The 20,885-nt window shown below is 34.5% G+C and overlaps 1 protein-coding gene across 1 annotated transcript in view; it reads left to right on the forward strand.

The window, feature by feature from the left end:
- Positions 1-552: 552 nt before the first annotated feature.
- The window catches only part of LOC138692251 (motile sperm domain-containing protein 2-like), a 30,942-nt gene continuing 10,609 nt past the window's right edge, over positions 553-20,885 (forward strand). The window contains exons 1-6 of the mRNA XM_069815401.1: positions 553-1,000; positions 14,492-14,638; positions 16,854-17,031; positions 19,610-19,773; positions 19,860-20,062; positions 20,532-20,619. Of these exons, the coding sequence (XP_069671502.1) occupies positions 919-1,000; positions 14,492-14,638; positions 16,854-17,031; positions 19,610-19,773; positions 19,860-20,062; positions 20,532-20,619 (862 nt within the window). The 5' untranslated portion in view covers positions 553-918. The remainder of the gene's footprint in view (positions 1,001-14,491; positions 14,639-16,853; positions 17,032-19,609; positions 19,774-19,859; positions 20,063-20,531; positions 20,620-20,885) is intronic.

Here is a 20,885-nt window from a genome sequence, read left to right on the forward strand (position 1 = left end):
TATATTTATTTGTTGATTACAAATGTTAAAAAATCGTTCAAAATTAAACATTTTTGTAATGGTCACAAAATATTCCCAATCCCCTGTTAGTACTGCACGTTATTAAGACAGACCACAATATACATTTACATCTTTATACTGTAGCCAGACTATTCTAATTTTCAGAATGGTAGATTTAAATAAGTTTAAACAAAATGTCATAAAACTGAACCGCTAAAATAGGCGAACTTGAAAGTTCACACTACAGTACAGTAAATTAAAAATATTAGCGATTATATTTCGAAATAGTTGCCGAATGGACATTCATAACTTGCTAGTCTGGAGCAGATCGACAGTACTTTATTTATTAACCGTTTTAACAGAACCTCCAGATAAAATGGGTTAGCGCACGTCTATAATTTCATAGGAGTGCACATGACTTCTCATTTTAATATTTTGAATATACCGCCTTGCATGGTAACAAACAATGTTGTCAATACGAGAAACAAAATACCTTTAAAACTCAAAATATATCTGCTCCATTATCTACTGTGCTAAGCGATAATCGTGAAGGTCTATAACAACATTTCTGAATAAACACAGGTAAAAAAAATCGTGCAAAGTTCAAGCATGGCGCAAGAATGATTTTAGACTTTGACATTTTAGATCTGTAGGTCAGTTCATTATCGTGGGTGGTAGGCGTATGCGTAGGATAGAAGAATTGTGTGTTATTAGTGTTGTGAGAGGAATGCCCACGATCAATCTCGAAAGTTACAACATGCAAGTTTAATAAAACTGTCATCAACAGATTGCCGGGCGCCAAGATTATGCAGGATCATTTAATTACATAAACCTCTCATTAATCTTTTTATACATTATACACATTCTTGAAGGACATTACCCGACGTCATTTTTGAGGGAATATTTTTCGTAAATAACATGGAACCCACAACACAACAAATTGAAGATCTGAGGACGAGATTTCTGCAGAAATTAGAGAATGAAGGCGCACCTGAACCAGGTATTTTTTTTATTTTACTTGTTACTTGTTTCCTTGTTAAAATCAAGGTACCTCAAAATGAATGTAGAAGTTTTTACCACTAATCAGATCTTATCTTGTAAGTAATATGTTTTAATACAAATTTAAGTTAAAAAAAATACTTTTAACTTGTCAGGTTATAATGAATTTATTTGAAAATGTCCAATAATAGTGGTGTACCATACATTATTCGTAGGCATACGTAATTGCATTGCTGATTTTAGCGATGAACATATTGAAGTACAGCTTATGAAGTAGAACATCTGTGACACTCCCACATTTCAGTTTATGGGAATAGTATTATGGTAGATCCTACTATACTTATTGAAAAGTTTTATAACCTGAGAAGCGTAGCCAGGTGTTATATAATTACCGGTACTCAAATTAGTAACAATTTTAATACAAAAGAGAAATCAGATCTTCATCTTCCGTTTGATAGTCTAAAGTGTCCTATAAAAGGAGTTTGGTAAGCCTGTCAATGTATTACAGTCTTCAATACACTGCCTAATTATCTGAAAGCTTTGAAGGGCTAAAGAGAAACAGTTTCCCTAAAAGAGAAATAATTATTTCTCCACATATCTTCTACTCAGCTGACGAATTGTACAGAAATGCCGAATTTACTATTTACTCTTTCTACTACAGTTTATATAAGTAGGACTGTTATATATTTTTGCACAATTTCTTTTATATTTATTCCACATCTCAAAGATACAATGCTGACGTTAATATATATGGAATCCAATAAATAAAACAAAATAAATTATTACATAGTTTTGCACGTGCAAAATCACCTATGGTTTGAAAGAATGCCCACTACGCCTAAATTAATATTTTTACGAAGTATACCTGTAGTAACTTATAAATGGTTAATTTGTACATTTTCTCTCCTATGAAATCAATGCAGTTCACAAAGTTGAAATATGCTAAACTGGCGAAGTGGTTGCATTTTCTCAGTTTTCATTAAAAGACTAAGGACATTTCAATTTTTCTTTTATTAAAATCTAATCTAAGCAAGAGCATAAAGCAAGCCGGAAAGGAAGCAGTTTCATTAATCATTGAATAGGTTCATACTGTTATTTACAATAATGCTTCAGATTGAGCGGTGCAGGTTAAATAATTCCAGTCTCCAGAACATTAATTTTATCGTTAAAACAACTCATTTTCGGAGCAGAAGGAATTTACTATTTTTTATACTGATGTAATATTGCAAAATCGGTTGTTTTTTTACTCAATAAATACCGGTTACGTTTCATCTTTAATTTAGTTTGCTTCATACAGTGATTAATTATGAATAAGCATATAATATTATACTGTAAGATTATTTTTACATACCCTTCTCGGCTGAACTAGTGCTTATACACCTTGCATATACGAATCTGTGACAGGTTAGATTTGGTTAGTTTAGGCTTTTATTATCCTTTGCATATAAGAAAGAAATTAATTTATGCATTTAGGAATCACGATGCCTTTTCAGTGTCTTCTTTATTTTTATGCAATATTTATACATTCTCAACTAATAGTTTAATTTTTGTTATTATATTAAGTAGTCCTAAATAAATATTCTTATATTTTTAAAATGATTCAGATTAGCTACATACCGGTAGTTATTCTCATAAATTAACATACAGATGTGGAACGACTTTTTTCTAAAGTAGGCCTGGTTGCGTTATACTAATGAGTCATTCTGAATATTAGAATGCAGGTGACACTACTATACTATCAAGGGCCGTCACTCCGAACGTAATTATTATTATTCATTGTTCGATAAACTCTTTTAACACTTGCAATCACTGAATAAATTTATGATATCTTTACTATGTTAACTTTTGCAATTTACCTGGCTGACCAGTTTCGAAGTGGTATCCTTCATTGTCCGAAGAATAGTCAGCCAGGTACCGGTAAATTTCAAAAGTTAACACAGTAAAGATATAAAGTTATTCACTAATTATTATTCATACTTCTATTACAAGGGTAATATGTTGTTAAAATCTGTATTGAATCTTCATTCTCACTACGCACCACACATGGAACTGATGTCTGATTTGTGTTGAGTTATTTCATTATGAAATGAAAGTAAGCATTGGTGTCGCTTTACAAATATTCATAAGCAATATCTGGATTTTTTTTTTCTAATGGCGAGTACTTGACTTTAATTTCAGGAAGAAAGTATGAAATGACCATTGTAATTAAATTATTTTTATTAACTTTATTCACTTGTTTCTATTAGCTTTTGTCTGCAATTGTTTAATTCAAAGCCTGTTCAAATTGATGTACTGAAGGATTAAAATTTCCCTTTATTCAGTACACATACATCATCATCAACAGAGTATTTTATACATGGCAAAAAAAAAATTGTGAGACCTAAAGAATCCAAAAATGGGAAAATAAGTACATGGTCTCATTAAAAAAAAAAACGAAAAAGAACAGACTTGTTGGCACATTCTTTATAAATGAAAAACATAGTATTTGAAAACATGTTCAAAATTTCCTTCTTTGATACCCTACAACTTTTGTATAAATATTCATAAAATTAGAAATGAGAAAGTTACAAGCATTGTTCCATATTTTTTGCTCACTCTTTAGTATAATGTTAAGATAGTGTGCAGACTGTTGGTGATAGTGATGTGATGACGGTAGTGCAATGAGCAGTGACTCACATACCTTGCAGATTATACACAGCCCGGTTTCTTCCATGTGATTTCTGTCTCCCATTAACAGCATAGGTTGCAACGCAGAAAGATAACACTGTTGCCACTTCTCTCCATAATGCAGTGTCTTTATCGTGAGTGATATTTTTCTCACTTGCCCATTTTTTGTAATTATTCCATACAAGGTGACTCTGCATGTAAACTAATGGACGTGTTAGAATCCCATCACATTGACTGCAGTACAAAGAACCTCTGTATGGTGCCTAGAACGCGAAGTTAATTAGTACCCAGTCTGAAAACTGAACCTGTTATACATTTTCAAAGACTTAAGGGAACCCATATCTTAAAATTTCAGATTTTCATTCGTAGTTATTTGTAAGTAACTAGAATATTTTTACATATAATAAGTTAACATTTTCAACACTCATTCTTCAAACTAGAAGAAAACATAATTTAAAATTTCATATGGATTGACATGGTAGTTTTGGAATAATTAATATGTAAATTATGCTAATTAATGCATAATCAACTTGATAGGTACACTGTTCAAAGAATGTATACTACCCTAGAGACTCGAAACTTGGAGACGTAGTAACAACGCTTTTGCCTATAATTTGCTAGGTATCTCTTCTAGAATGCTGACTTTCAGGAGGAAATTAAACTAGGATAAATATGGGAAATGGCTGTTATTATTCGGTTCAGAAGCTTTTGTCATCTAGTTTGCTGTCAAAAAATCTGAAAGTTAAAATTTATAAAAGAGTTATATTGGAATGGAATGGAATTTAAGTGAGGGGGGGGCATGGATGGCCCATCACTGCGACCTGTTGAGATCTAATGCGCTAACCCTCGATATGGAATGAGTTGCATGCCACAGATCCCCTGCGTGCACCAACCCAACCACATGACTCTCTAACGACCAGTCCCTACAGCCAACAGAAATCCATATACCATTCCTGCTTCGGCAACTTCCCCCAAGGCCCCCCTGTCGGTCTGAGGTGAACTTCTCCCGAGTAGGTCTGCCTCGAGTGCCATTGCAGAAGCCATCCAACGTTGCTTCTGTATGGTTGTGAAACTTGGACTTTAACTTTGAGAGAGGAACAGAGATTAAGGGTGTTTGAGAATAAGGTTCTTAGGAAAATATTTGGGGCTAAGCAGGATGAAGTTACAGGAGAATGGAGAAAGTTACACAGCGCAAAACTGCATGCATTTTATTCTTCACCTGACATAATTAGGAACATGAAATCCAGATTGAGATGGGCAGGGCATGTAGCACGTATGGGTGAATCCAGAAATGCATGTAGAGTGTTAGTTGGGAGACCGGAGGGAGTAAGACCTTTTTTTATTTTATTGGGTTATTTTACGATGCTGTATCAACATCTAGGTTATTTAGCGTCTGAATGAAATGAAGGTGATAATGCCAGTGAAATGAGTCCGGGGTCCAGCACCGAAAGTTACCCAGCATTTGCTCGTATTGGGTTGAGGGAAAACCCCAGAAAAAACCTCAACCAGGTAACTTGCCCCGACCGGGATTCGAACCCGGCCCACCTGGTTTCGCAGCCAGACACGCTGACCGTTACTCCACAGGTGTGGACAATATGACCTTTGAGGAGGCCGAGGCGTAGATGGGAGTATAATATTAAAATGGATTTGAGTGAGGTGGGATATGATGGTAGAGACTGGATTTATCTTGCTCAGGATAGGAACCGATGGCGGGCTTATGGGAGGACGGCAATGAATCTCTGGGTTCCTTAAAAGTAATAATAATAATAATAATAATAATAATAATAATAATAATAAAATTAACTAGATAGGTCATGGAATGAGAGACCTCTCCAATACTAGTCCTGTGCTTGTATATTTGGCAACACTGCAACCTGACGGGAGCAGAAGGAAGATAATTACATGAATAAAAAAGATAGCAAACAGCACTTTTCGTTTCCATTTCATTGTGAAATTTGACGTTTGATTCTTCATTTTAAATAATGAACTTTAATATGAAGTAGTTCCTTCAAAATCAAACAATCTCAGTAGCTTAACTTCTCCTTGAGATGAAAAGTGAACAGTATGACAATCAGTACAGATTTCTAATGTTAGAAATATTTGCCTTGATTAGAATACTTCACTACCATAACAGTTACAGTGATGTTGGGCGCGAGGAGAGTTACCTAACCAGGTATGTCCCCCCCCCCCCCCAAGAATTGAAAGTGCTAGTGCAGTCATTGAAACATGCCTTGAAGACCTTTGTCATGGAATTTAAGAATAGTAATTTGTCCTCTAACAATCACTAATTACTGCCACGAACGGAGGTATCTTATCATCTAACACAGCCTTGGAAAAAAAGTGACGTCATATCTGCAGAATTTTAAATTAACTAAACTTACAGTAATTATGTATAAAGTAACATACATTTTGTTACGTACATTTAACTTGAAAAAATTAGTTCGAAAATTTTAGGCACAAGTTGGTGTTAAGTAGATTTGCAAAATTAATTTGATATTATATATACTGTACTTAATACTTACAAATGGCTTTTAGGAACCAGGAGCTTCATTGCCACCCTCACATAAGCCTGCCATTGGTCCCTATCCTGAGCAAGATTAATCCAGTCTCTACCATCATATCCCACATCCCTCATTTTAATATTATTCTCCCATCTACGTCTCGGCCTCCTAAAGGTATTTTTCCCTCAGGTCTCCCAACTCTATACACATTTCTGGATTCGCCCATACATGCTACATGCCCTGTCCATCTCAAATGTCTGGATTTAATGTTCCTAATTATGTTAGAAGAAGAATACAATGTGTGCAGTTCTGCGTTGTGTAACTTTCTCCATTCTCCTGATCTTCATCCCTCTTAACCCCAAATATTTTCCTAATTACCTTATTCTCGAACACCCTTAATCTCTGTTCCTCTATGAAAGTGAAAGACAAAGTTTCACAACCTTGATCAACTGGTAATATAACTGTTTTATAAATTAGGCCTATAACTTGCAGTTTTTTTTAAAGCAGACTAGATGACAAAAGCTTCTCAACCGAATAATAACCGACATTTCCTATATTTATTGTGTGTTTAATTTCCTCTCAGGTGTCATTTATATTTGTTACTGTTGCTCCAAAGTACTCGAATTTTTCCGCCTTATCAAAGGATAAATTCCCAATTTTTATATTTCCATTTCGTATTATGTTCTGGTCACGAGACATAATCATATACTTTGTTTTTTCGAGGTTTACTTCCAAATCTATCTCCTTATTTGCTTCAAGTAAAATTCCCTTATTTTCTCTAATTGTTTATGGATTTTCTCCAAATATATTCACATCACTTTATATTATACCTGTACAGATGATCGGTATTGATGGCAGTATGGGTTTCAGTCCTACCTGCTTGCTGTCAAGCCCAAAGAAATAGCACTGGTACTCATGTCTGTTAGAGCCTGAGGAGTAAACTTCAGGGCCATAGTGCGGTGGAAGAATTAGAACAATGAAGAACATTAATGAGTCTATCGAGAACCGAATCTGCGACCTTCTGCAATGCTATTACTTGTCTCCAATTTGACATTTGTAATAAACGATACTAATAAATATAATGTACTGTTTATTTGTGTTTTTGATCATTTATGATTTAACTGAACTTTGACAGTTTCTGAAACGTAACTATTCACTAATCAGCTTGTGATTCGTCTTTGTGCAAGATAAGATTACAGAGAGAAAACATGTTTTTTATGTTTGTACTTAACTTTTGTACAGTATTATTTTCTCACGCAAAGAAAGTATGTGATGTAGTAAAAAATTGATTGAATGATTAGGGATATTGTAATAGAAAAATATGTTTCAGTATCCCTCTTCTCACTTAGCATATAATAAGTTATAATCATCTTGCAAAAATTGTTTAATTGATTTGTTCATGTTCATTATTTGCTTATTAAAGCAGCTATTATATTTTGTGGAAGAAGAGTGCAAGTGAATGTCGATCACAACATTCTTCCTTGTTTATTTTTGTTCGCAAATCTACAATATTCTCATTTCGGATTTTCTCAGCTCATTTTTTTTTTTTGATTCAGGTTGGTAGTGAATGAAATAGAAAGGAAAAAAATAGTCTCCAGTATCGTCTTAAGGAAGAACAAACACACTTTATTCCCTATCTAAAATATAATAATTATGATTGAAGCCATTGCATCTCTAAAATACAATACTCTTTCAATTTAACAACACAGTTGAGCAACGAGTTGCTTGGAGAATCTGTTAGAAGAATTACGCACTAAAGCTTAAAATACTTATTACATCTTACATAATTTCGTCATTCTATGGGCAGCGGCATTCTCTTGGTACAGTTGTTAAAAGTGGAATTGAGTGTTAAAGAGGGCCTAGCAATACTGTTACTGTTGCTAAAATAGGCGATGAAATAGTGGTCCACATTATGCCTGAATAAAAGTGTGTCAGAGAAGTAGCCCAAAGAGTAGGGTTTTCAATAAAAAGTGTTTACAGGATTTTGATACAAGTTGTATTAAAGCAGTATAGCTAGTTTCCCATTTCAATCACAACTAGAAATTTCTCTTTGATACCACCTGAATCTTCTAAAAGGTTCAGTCTTTTCTTTTTTAATTTGCTTTGTAAGAAATTTTTGCCTGTTGTTTCCTCAGCTTCGTCTTTAATGCAGAAAAATAGCATGAAACTTCTGTGGCTAATGTATTATTCCCCTTCATCTTTTTTTTTTTTTTATTGCTTTTGTTTATTTGTAGTACTTAAAGTTGATAAATCATGAACATAAGGTACACGCTCAAAACACATGTCCCTAAATAAGTTAATCTTCCTTAAGCAGTGGGAGGATTTTCATGTGAAAGTAAGAGCACAATCCAGCAGAAATTTGTAAGATTTTATTTCAGCGCAGATCCTAACAAGAAATGGATGTTTCCATGTTCCAGAGTCTTGCATACTCCACATAAGCAAAAAAATATTGTTTTAGTTGATTCACACGAACAGCATAAATGTAAAAATAAAAAAAACTTGTACATTTTCACCACAATACTTTCAATATCATATGGAAGACAAGCCACAGTGGTTTGTAAACTATAATTGTGTAAGATGTATGCTGTAATCAATACCAATTACTTTCTTACCCAACTGAGTTTGAAGTCTTTGCTACACATTATTTTTCCCACACCTGTTTACACTACCAAAGTTCGTGTTAGTGTTGTCGGTACAAAGTCCTCCAGACCTACAAGCTTATCTTGAAATTATAAGTTTCGATTATTTTTTGTAACAATGATTCAGCGCCCTTATGTTGTTTCATCGCCTGACACTGATAAACTTACCCACACATCTTACACACAACACGAGATTTTGTTTTTGGAATTTGTATCGAAAAAGTTTAAATTTGTGTTGTAGCTCTTTATTAAAACTACAGACTACAGTTTTTTGGGCTTCCTAATCACTGTTTCCTACAGTTTAGCAGTAGGTCTACCTAAAATAATTACATGAAACAAGTTATTTGTACTTTAAACATAGATCCCCAACAAAATAAATAATTCCAAAGTGCAGCAGTCCATGAAGGGCCAACTGCTGGCCTCACGTCCCATATGCTTCAGTAGAGGGTGAACAATCATCCAGTCAAAATGAAGGTATTGTGTGGTTAGCATGATAATCCCCCCCCCCCCCCTCAGCCATTATAACTGGCTCGTGGAACTGGATTTCACTACCTGTTGTACTTACTTACAAATGGCTTTTAAGGAACCTGAAGGTTCATTGCCGCCCTCACATAAGCCAGCCATCGGTCCCTATCCTGTGCAAGATTAATCCAGTCTCTATCATCATATCCCACCTCCCTCAAATCCATTTTAATGTTATCCTCCCATCTACGTCTTGGCCTCCCCAAAGGTCTTTTTCCCTCCGGTCTCCCAACTAACACTCTATGTGCATTCATTACCTGTTGTAGATTCCCAAATTCATCACAATGTTGGGTGGGTACCAGTGGGTACTGGCCGAAATTTCATGAAAAAATTCTTTTCCTATGAGGACTTTAACCAATGTCTTATGGCGCCGGATCTCTGATCACAATGATCAGGAGCAGGACGTAGATTCCCAACAGCCACAATGAAATACTCATTTTAACTGAGGGGAAATTGCTTAACAATGGTAGAGTAGGCCTATGTATTACTGTATTATGAAAACTAGTGCATAAATTGAAGTTACGTGACCAACTTACAAGGCTGCAAGAATGAAAACTCCTATCAACACATTTTTGTAATTATTACGACGTGTAAAACGTTACAATAATAATGTATTCACACTACAAATAAAACTCTCAAATTTGAGTTAAATTATCAAGATTATTCCAAAAATTTTAACGGGAAAAATCTGTACTTTTATGGAATAATGAGTACACTAGAAAATGTAAAATTCTTGGTAATGAGATAGCTGATTCCTTAGCAAAGAAGGGTGCAATAATTCAATAAATTACAAATTCATGTTTATCGTTTCAGTCCTCAGAACTAATAATTAAAAAAATCATCCAACAAGAAATGCATGAAAAATTAATACATGAGATTGTAAATAAGCAATGAAATATTTTATTAAACAATAAAAATTTAATTCCAGAATGTGCACAAATGAAAGCTATGGCTCTTGTTCGATTATATGCGGGACATGATTGTTTGGCTGTCCATCTATATAAAATATTTTGCCTACTCCTAATTCTTTAGATTGTAAAGAAGATGATACATTCATTTTATTAGTGTTCTGCCCAAGGGCAGGTCTTTCACTGCAAACCCAGCTTTCTCCAAAGATAATTTTATAATGGATATAATACACCTCAAGAACTTAAAAAAATTTAACAGAGCTACAGATTTGTCATTACGATACTGGGAAGCAAGAAGGCAAATGGAAGAACTCCAACATGCCGAGCATTAACAACCAACCAACCAACTAACCAGTTCTATTTAGATATTTTATAGTTATATTTGAAATTATCCAGATAAGTCAGCAATCAGAAAAATCATTAACATTTATTGTAATAAGTGTTATACTAATTATAAGTGTAATAATTTGTTTATACAATTAAATGCCATCAAAGTAATTTAGACTGAAAATAAAGCAATACATCTTGAATTTTTCTGTTTAGATACGTTTTAGATGCACTAAGGCAGGTTTCCTTGTTCTTACAGTCAAGGCATAGCAGTGTAATGGATGCAAACAATTGAAATAGTAATTCAAACATTATCTGCAATGAAGGAATGATTGAGAGTTATCATGAAGAAACTGGAAAAAGTATAAGGAAATGAAACATTAAAAAACATTTATATTCCCGGAATGGAGTGTGAATTTGAGATTTCGTAAACAATTTTTACAATGTCTTCGTGATATTGTTAGCTCATGATTTGATGATACTGTACAAGAGAATTTATTGGTATTGCTACAGTATTAGAAATTAAATGAATCACACTGCCCAGAAACCAATCCCAGCTAATGGAGTGAGACAAGAATGTGTTTATCACCAATACTAATGGGAAGTTATTACGCTGTGGAACAAAGCGCGTATGAAATACAAGGCAGACCCTGATAAGCTGTTGGTGAATGCCGTGCAGTAGGGTCCCGCAGTACAATAATCTCCCTGTTCTTAACATAGACAGATACATATATTAACAAAATCATATAAGATTACAAGGAACTAGTTATTCAACATAGAATAAAAATTTCAGCATACTCAAAATGTTATTATATGCAAGTGATTTGGTTATTTTCTCTATATCAGAAGAACCTAGAGAAAGGAGCATTTCAGTTAAACAATATCGCCAAAAATTATAATATGAAAATTTCTCACGCAAAAACAAAAGCTATTAGAATGTGTGGAAATAAATCTAAGAAGGGCCAAAGTAGATATAAAAAAGTATATAGACCCAAAATTACACAAGCAGGCCTACAATAAAATAAATGAAATTACTAAATGGAATTTTGGAAAACAAATGTCCATACAAACAAATTACAATGACATAATATAAAATACGGTATGACAGTGAAAATTGGATCTTGAATTCCAAATATAAAACCAAACTACAAGCAGCCCAAATTAGATTTTTACACATACTTTTTGGTTCATGTAAAATGGATGAAAAGAGAAAAAAGAAATGAAGATCGGGAGAAATTAAGGATTCTAAAGATAAAAGAAGATATCCAGGCATATCAAAAGAATGACTAAATCATGCACAGAGAATGAAATAAACCAGTTTCCCGATAAAAAGAATTTCGATACCAATCTGAAGGGCATTGAGATAGGGGAATGCCTAAACAATGATGGTCAACTAAAGAGCATTTTGAGACCTAGAAATAGGCTCAAATGTACCAAAATCTAAACTCTTCTATTGTTTTTTTTATAACTTGGATATTTGTTTCGACTTATTCTGTGTTATAATATGTTGAATGAATAAACTAACCAAAAAAAAAAAACTTTTAAGGGTGATGATTATAATGATGATGAAGAAGTTGAAAAAAAATGTGTATACTCAGGCACTTTATCTGGTCACAGAACTTTGTAAATCATATCTAAATGTACAGCCAGTGGCTAAAATGTGGGTAGGAAGTAAGAGCTTGTATTGATTGGCAAAAGTGTGAAATAAACATCTTATAGTTTCGAAGTGAATGGTTTTTCAATATTAGAAAAGATGAAAACTCATGTCACATTGCAAAAGAAGAGTATAAATAGTGTAAAATAATGTAAATTTTGCAATAAAAATTTGCTATTATTGAACAAAAATATTCCTAACAATTAAAATAACACGAGTTCTTGGAATTGTTCATTTATCATTGTGTGTACCATTTAAATATTTGAAAAGCGAATGGCCAGTATGGGCATAAATTAATATACATGATATGAATTAAAAGTTAATGGTGCTGAATGTTAGTTAAATGTACTTCCAACCCCTGTAGCAATTTTTCATGGTGCACTGGTCACGCTTCCCAGCTCTGTTAGAAGGTCACTGGATAAAGAATATAATATGGCACCATGCCAGTTCATGGGTGGTACTGACTATATATTTGTGAGCTGGAAAAAAACTTGTTCTGCTTTGAATCGTGCATGCAATAGACTTCATTGCATTATATCATTGATCAGTATACAATCACTTCAGATGTTTTGTATCAGCAGCATTCATTGTTAAAAAATACTGTATTATCTTTCATTCAAGTAAATTGCGGATTTAATTAAAACTTGAACTTAAGTTCAATAAAACATACAAATTAAATTACTTTTGTACCAGTATGTCGTTTTATTATGAATAAGAAAATATTACCAGCAAACTATAGATTATCGAATATAAACAACCTTGTATGTAATATTTCTTCAAAATCTGTTATTTAATTGCACATTTATCTTACAAGGGAAGGGTTTCTGTTCGAAAAGGAATTTCGTATCCAAAATTTGTATACAGACCCATATTTACATTTCTGTAAAGCTCCCATAAGCATTCGTTTGTGTAATGTGTGGTTTGTCTGTTAGAGCACTGTACAAGTTGAGGGGTGGGGAGAGCACTGCACAAAAGGGGATGGGACACCTTACCCGTAAGCCTAGCCTAGCCTAGAAGCTAGTGCGAGTGGTAAAATGTCTAAAGCCCATTTAAGAACATTTTTCTCCAACGTTCTGTCTGAAAATATGCAGCTAATCAAAAATGTAGACTGTTGTGTGAGTCATTGAATGTGCACAAGGACACAACCTTAATAAATGAATTATTCCAAGCCTAGGACATGGAATGTATGATCATTCCACCTAAAAAAACTAAATATATCCAGCCTCTGGATATCTATTTCCTTAGACAATACAAAATATATGCTCGGAGGATAACAGATTGCATAAGGACTCTTGCTGAGAATCCAGAACTTAACTTGGAAAATCCAGTGTTTATAATGAAAATGCACTCTGTTATTCATAACCAGTTGTCTGCTCCAGTGTACCGCCCTATGCTTCAGTATTCCTGGCAGTCAGCTGGTTGCGTGAATCCCGAACAAGTCTCTGATTTCAAAACTGTAATTCAGGTAGCATTTGATTTTTGAGCACTGGAGTGTGGTTCAGAAGATTCTTCAGGTGTTGCTTCTGCGTGTTGTGTTTATTGCTCTGCTCCATGCTGTTTCATGCATTTTATGGAGAATCCTCATGTACATTTTTAAAGGAATGTATTGACCAATACCAACCAAACGGAGAGTTACACAAATGAATGCTTTTAGGGTCTTCATCACCATTGTGAGATAAGTCTCTGTACAAATTGTTAACCAAAAATTCCTGTTCGAGCCGAAACCCTTCCCTTGTTAATGTCAGTGGAACTAGTAATAGTAAATGGTATTTTGGCGAGATGATTCTGATTACTTGCCTCGACATTACCTGACATTCGTCATACAGTTGTGAAGGGTGAGGGGAAAACAAACCAGGTAATCATTTCAAGTGGAATTCCAACTCGTGCCCAATCACAGCCTTGAAATAGTGTTCCACGTAGGTATAGAATCTATATGGCCTAAACCAGCCATCTTCAACTGATGTGCCGCTGTCATAAAGTTGTTTAAATAACGATAAATCCTTTACAGCAGTAGAAAATACCATTACTTTTTTGCAGATATAAAAATAGAGGGAAAGTCCTGGAATTTAATATTACACCTTGTTTTCATGAAATTATTAGCAAACATCTTTTATATACTATATAAATCTACAGATAATTTTTCAATAAAATGCTCAAACTATTGAAGCTGACATTAATTCTTGTAGAGCCCCGAATTTGCTATAGTTCTTCCATTGAAATATCACTAAAGTACTATTGTGTTCATGTTTAATTATATTTTTACATTATTTGCAGATGGATTTCATCCTGCTGACCTGAATCGAGTGAAGAACAGTGAAGATTGGTTAAGGAGGTTTCTTTTGCATACAGAATTAGATATGCAACTTGCTTTACAATTGCTTTGGGAAGCTTGTGAATGGCGAAAGAAGTTTGGGACCAATGGTAAATGGTATTTTTATCCATTTTAATCTGCCTCGAGAATTTAATTATTACTGTGCAGTTCATATCCCCATCAAATCGTGATGTAGTATCTCTTCTAAATTATACACAATGTTTCGGAATACATGTAAAATTTGCTTGGATAATATAATAATAATTTTTTATTATTACTGTCCTTAATTCTGGTATTTCCCCAGCAGTTTTCACTCTTGTTAGTTTGTGACACAGGATTATGAAGAATAATAAAAAAATGAGATGTGCTTCAGAAGGGAGAGGACAGATCTCAACAATACCTTGCATCTCACTTAGTGTTGTCAGATTGTGTTCCGACAGTTTTCTTTGTGTTGGGTTGAAATTTCCGTCCTTAAAGTAACATTTTCCTTCACCTTTCTTGTCTACTTCTTCATTGTCAGACATTACTGCGATGCTGTTTGATTGATTTCATAAGGACTGGATCCTTGCAAGGCCATTTAGGCCCATTATATGCCATGGAATCACAATGTGAAAAAAAAAATGAGGTAATTTTCTGTAACTATGAGCTCGGTAATTCACTGAATCTCCCACTCAAGTCACATTATAATGGAATAAAGGACCAACGAAAAATCTGACAAACGAACCAGAATTACATCATCAGCAAGGACAGGTCATGGGTCTCAAAGTCTATTATTACTCAAGCTACGGCACGTGTAAGTTATTCCTTATCCTTGATTGCCTCACTGCTGTTTCTCCCTCTTCACACCAACTGCAAGTATTCGACAAAGTCACACAGTATTCAATATCCATATTAATTCTAGAATCTAGTTATAAAATGTTAAAGAATAACGACAAATAAAATATTGCTAAGTGAAACTGAAAAAGTTGCCAAAAATGCTAAAACTCCGTTTTGACGCAATTTTCCCCTTTTTCCTTCAGGGCATCAGTTTTTTTCCTCCCAGAGTGTGGGAAAGTTCCCTCCATCTGACATCACTGAATTCTCACTAACTTCAGAAGTAAATTTTGTACAATGTTAGTTCCTAATTCCATATACAGTTCTTGTGTTACATGAGTATTTCCGTATTTTTTTCAGTTTTACATCATTATTTAATAAGGGAATACTTGCTACTGCTACATTTAAGTTTCTCTTCCCTCTGAATTTAGATAGATCTGTAAGCTAATTTTCATGTGTTATAAGTTCGTTTTCCCCAGTATTTTACGTATTACAATTTTTTCTTTGCATAGTCATTTCTTTCTATACTTTCGAAAATTGCTGGTGTGTACAGGGTCCTCCTTATAAGGTGCTTCTTTCATACTGCAAGCAACATTTTCTGTTATATGTCTCTCACAGTTATCACAAAATCTGTCTCTGTTTCTGTGGTAGTAACTTTAGCTTCTGAAATCTGTTTAGCAGGGGGAAAGTTTTTGTAATTAATATAAACAACCTAAAAATGAATACAAATACATCTTGCCTTTGTCACGAGATGTTCAAAGTGTCCTTCTCTTGCTTCATTACATTTTTAACATCTCCGAAGACTGTTTTGGATATTCGACTAATTTTTTCTTGCAAAATATTCAAAATTACTTGTCAGATATTTTCTTCCAAGTTTTACATAATTTAAAACTAAAAAGAGCTTACTATAATATGCTATACACCATTCTCAAAATTAGGAAAAACATAATAGCTTATGTCCACACCTGTGGAGTAACGGTTAGCACATCTGGCCGCGAAACCAGGTGGCCTGGGTTCGAATCCCGGTCGGGGCAAGTTACCTGGTTGAGTTTTTCCGGGGTTTTCCCTCAACCCAATACGAGCAAATGCTGGGTAACTTTCGGTGCTGGACCCCAGACTCATTTCACCGGCATTATCACCTTCATTTTCTTCAGACGCTAAATAACCTAGATGTTGATACAGCGTCGTAAAATAACCCAATAAAATTAAATTAATAGCTTACAATACATCACATAATCCCTTTAGTAGCTCAAAACTGACGGATGAATTGCACACATGCAATACACGACAAAATACCTTGAACTTCGGTGCATATGTCAGACACGCTGTGAGAGGCAATGTTTCTGTACATCCTATGACATCATATACGAAGGATTCTGTATGTGAGATATGTAGACTTTTAACAGATATACCTACTTAACACATATATCTATTGGACTATTGCATTTGTTGTCAAGAGCAATAAATTAAGTTTTATGTTACTTTAATTATATTTAAAATGTTTAATTTCAGACATCAATGAGAGTAATGTAAGACTGGAATATCTGCAAGATGGCAGCTTTTTTGCTCATAACAAAGATAAAGACGGCAAGATACTTCTTATATTTAAGTCAAAAAAGCATGTAAAAGGTCAACGGGATATGGAAGACCTGAAGAGATGTGTTGTATACTGGTTCGAAAGACTTGAGAGGTAATGTTCTACTTATATAGCCAAAATCAGTGACAGATTAGTGTAGTCATTATGCCTAATCATGTTCCGGACTGATTTTCTCTTGATTTGATGAATAATTTAATTTTAAATTGATATGGATGATGGATCATTGTTTTAATGTAGATGTAATAATTCAAAAACTGACAACAGTGGACATGTTCATGGGCACAAACGTGTAACTCTATTACTCCTGCTGTATTAACAGCTTGTTACATATACAGAAGTAATTTTCCAACCATTCTTGTCAGTATATAATTTTGTTATATTGTAGAGTCTGGATTTATGCACTAAAAGTTAACACTTTCATTCGGTGTAGTACATGAACATAAGTCATATTACCTACACCTTTTATATGCCAGTGCGTGGCTAACAAACTTCATCCGCTAGTTCTTGAGCCCAGTTCACTTTTTTTTTTTAGAATTTGGAGTTTTATGGACTAAGCTTAAAAATATATTAATAGACATCACATCACACTAACGATTCCCTTATATTCCTTACCAGCCAGGACCAATGACAATACCCTCTTTTGGTACTGCTGCAGGGAGAATGAAACTATTGCATATGTTCTGGGTTCCTGAATACATGGGGAACTACTTCGTAATTCTCACCACCACAGAAACCGTTTTATAATAGCCAAGGAACTCTGATCTACCAACTATCAGGTTTATGAAGAAGTGCATTGTCTCTCAACCAATGGAAGTACAAGAAGGATTGATATGCTCGTGATCTCTCCCAACAGCAGAGTTGTTGTTGTTTTCTAATGCCAGAGTGGTTAAATGGCAAGTTGTAGCCGATTTAAGTGAACATCATTTTTTAACGTTTTGGTGGCTACTTCATTCACACACAACCCCCAGAGTGTCTGGAGGACCACACCTGCTGTTGGTCGACGGGTCCATTGGACCTAGTTGGGAGATCTTGTTGATCACCAGCTTTCCCTCCTTAAGCCACTGGAGTACGATTTTAGTGCCATAGCAGGTCAGCACTAGGAACAGAAAAGTAGAAAGAGGAGGAAGGAAAGGGAAATGAACCCCTAGGCCTCAAATGCTCTAATGCCGTCGGGGTCGAAGAAAGTAAGAGTTCAGTCAGAGGACTGGATAGGAAAGGGTAAAGAGGGAATTAGGTATTGGATAGAGAAAAATTATACCAAATTCAGTCATTAACTCATCAAGCTGACCAGTGCTAATTGATGAGTAGCCCCTCCCTTTAGTTCAGCTTGTAAAATTGTGCTTACTAACAACTGCACCATGGGAAGGTAGGGATGGGACATTGGGTATTTGTCCAGGTTGGTTCCTTAAAGTCTTCAATGGGAAGGATTAATGGCTCTCCTCCCTGTATCCGACAGATACCCTTTTGCAGCAGAGTAGGTTATGTACTCAATACCACCATTTGGGTGAAGAAATATAAAGACCAACCAGAGGAAGTGCATGAAGAAAAGTTACATGCGAACAATTCTCTATTTTAAGGACAAATACGCCTTGGAGGATGTAGAAGTAATGGTTGGCACCCTGGGAACTATCCCTAACTATTTCGTCACCACCTGGATCAGGTTCGGTCTGAAGAAGGTGAAGATAAAGGAGATTGTTATAGCTGTCCTTCATGGATCCATTGCCCTGCTCCGTCACCATTTTTATCATATTCAATGAAAACATAATGACTTCCTCCAATACAGCTACATAAATTTCATGTACTCTGTAATATTTTCTTCAACTTGTCTATCGTTCTGTAAAAAATACCACTAAATGTTAATATAGACATTAACTTAATATTCTTATGTAAAACATGGTGAATATGAATAGGTAACTATCTTTCTGTGTAAAATTGTTACATAAAGCCGGTGTTAAGTTTTCTTTTTTGTAAAAAAGTTTTCCCTCCCAAAAATCTTTTTCTCACATATAATACGCACCTTGGATTTTTAATAAAAAAATTATGGAAAATAAAGTGCGTCTATTAAGTGAGTCAAAATAGTATATGTGCCACAGCTGGTAATTGTAAGTGGGTTTTAGTTTTGGGTGTGCAGGACTGCTAACTTGCCAAATTCAGATTAGAAAATGCTGAAGGAGCTGACGGTCATATAGATTGGCATTAGCAGCAGCAGTTCTTATGGATGAGGCAATCGTCTGCATCTATAAGGTGGCAGATCACATTATTTACAGGAATCAATCATAGTTCCCTAGAGCACCAACCTGCAATAAGAGCTGTTGAATAACCACATGTATAAGTCGAGAATGGCATTTGATATCAAACTCGGATTTTTTTCAAAGACTGTGTGCTTGTGTGTTCTTTTAATTAAACTCCCCATTGATTTTTATCAGGAGAACTTTTAAGGAAAATGCACATAACACCTAATCTCGTCTTGGCTTCCACTAAGTCAAAGGAAGAGACTGCAACAGTGACTGATTGTAATATTACTGCATTTACTCTTCAATCATATGCTGTCTCCTTGTGCCAACAGTCACATTGCTGCTTCATGTTAAGGAAATCTGTTCACATAGTACATTGTATGGAATGAACATAATAGCTATATAGCATGGTGTTTCATGTTCTTGTTTCTTTTCAGAGTCGGTAATGGCAATCAAATAAGCATCTTCTTCGACATGGCAGATACAGGAATGTCGAATATGGATATGGATTTTACCAAGTATTTGATTGGATTGTTTAAGCAGTATTATCCAGATTTTCTAAATTACATTCTAGTGTTCGAGATGCCTTGGATCTTGAATGGTGAGGAAATTGTGGTAAATAAAGTGGTATTTGTCAGATATTGTCTTTGAATGTTACAATAATTATTCGTATTTTTCTGACTACAGCTGCATTCAAGATAATTAAATCATGGCTACCAGCAAAGGCAGTTCAAAAAATTAAATTTGTAAATAAATCAAATTTGAAAGACTATGTAGAACCTGACCAAGCTCTGAAGTGCTGGGGAGGCCTAGATGATTATACGTTTACATTTGTTCCTGAGCAACGAGCGGTAGTGCCAAATGACAGATTGGATGACAGCAAGAAAAAGGTACAGTGAAATGAGAGTCAATGGTAAAGTAATGTAAGATATATTCTGTGCTTCAAACATTTATTAACAGGTATTATAGAATTATAATGCAATTTTGTGTGTTAAATTGTTTGTTTCATGTACTGTTTGTATATTAAACAAGACGGTTTATTCAGGATGATGTGATACTTTGACAAAAATTATGGCTCAGCGGAACAGAAGCTCATGGAAGTATAAATTCACTTGAAATGGAAATCAGTTTATATAAAAATTAAATTTGTTGAAGAGCAATGTAAAATAAGAACTTTTTAGGACAGTAAATTAATGTCATTGTAATGTAAAATAGAAATTAATTACAACTGCTTTAGTATAATATATACAAAATAACTTCCTGAATGTCAATTCTCTAATTAGATGTGAAAGAGGTTTGTCTCCTAAGTTGGTACCATTAACAATTTACTCTAGTCATTCAGTGTACTGTTGTCTATAGGTTCACTTTGCTGATGGATCGCCCTCTGTGGAATCTTATCCTACCAGTTTTGGTGATGCCACGAAAGTTGATGGTGCATTATCACTGAGTAAGTAGTAAAATATGTCCTTGATCTGTTTTACGTATGCAATACACAATTTTTTTCTAACACGAAAACAAATTATCATCTTCCTATTAGGGAAATTAGACCGAGTGTCCTGTTCTGCTTCTATGGCATCTTTCTTAAGTCTTTCCAACCAATTTTGTTCTATAATTTCGAAGATGTTTTAACATGGGGATAGCTTTCAATGTGTTTAATATCTCTATTTTCTTTTCTATCTCATAACATACAAATAAATACAAATCATTTCAGTA

Source organism: Periplaneta americana, chromosome 16 (genome assembly GCF_040183065.1).
Source record: "Periplaneta americana isolate PAMFEO1 chromosome 16, P.americana_PAMFEO1_priV1, whole genome shotgun sequence".
Taxonomy (NCBI): Eukaryota; Metazoa; Arthropoda; class Insecta; order Blattodea; family Blattidae; genus Periplaneta; species Periplaneta americana.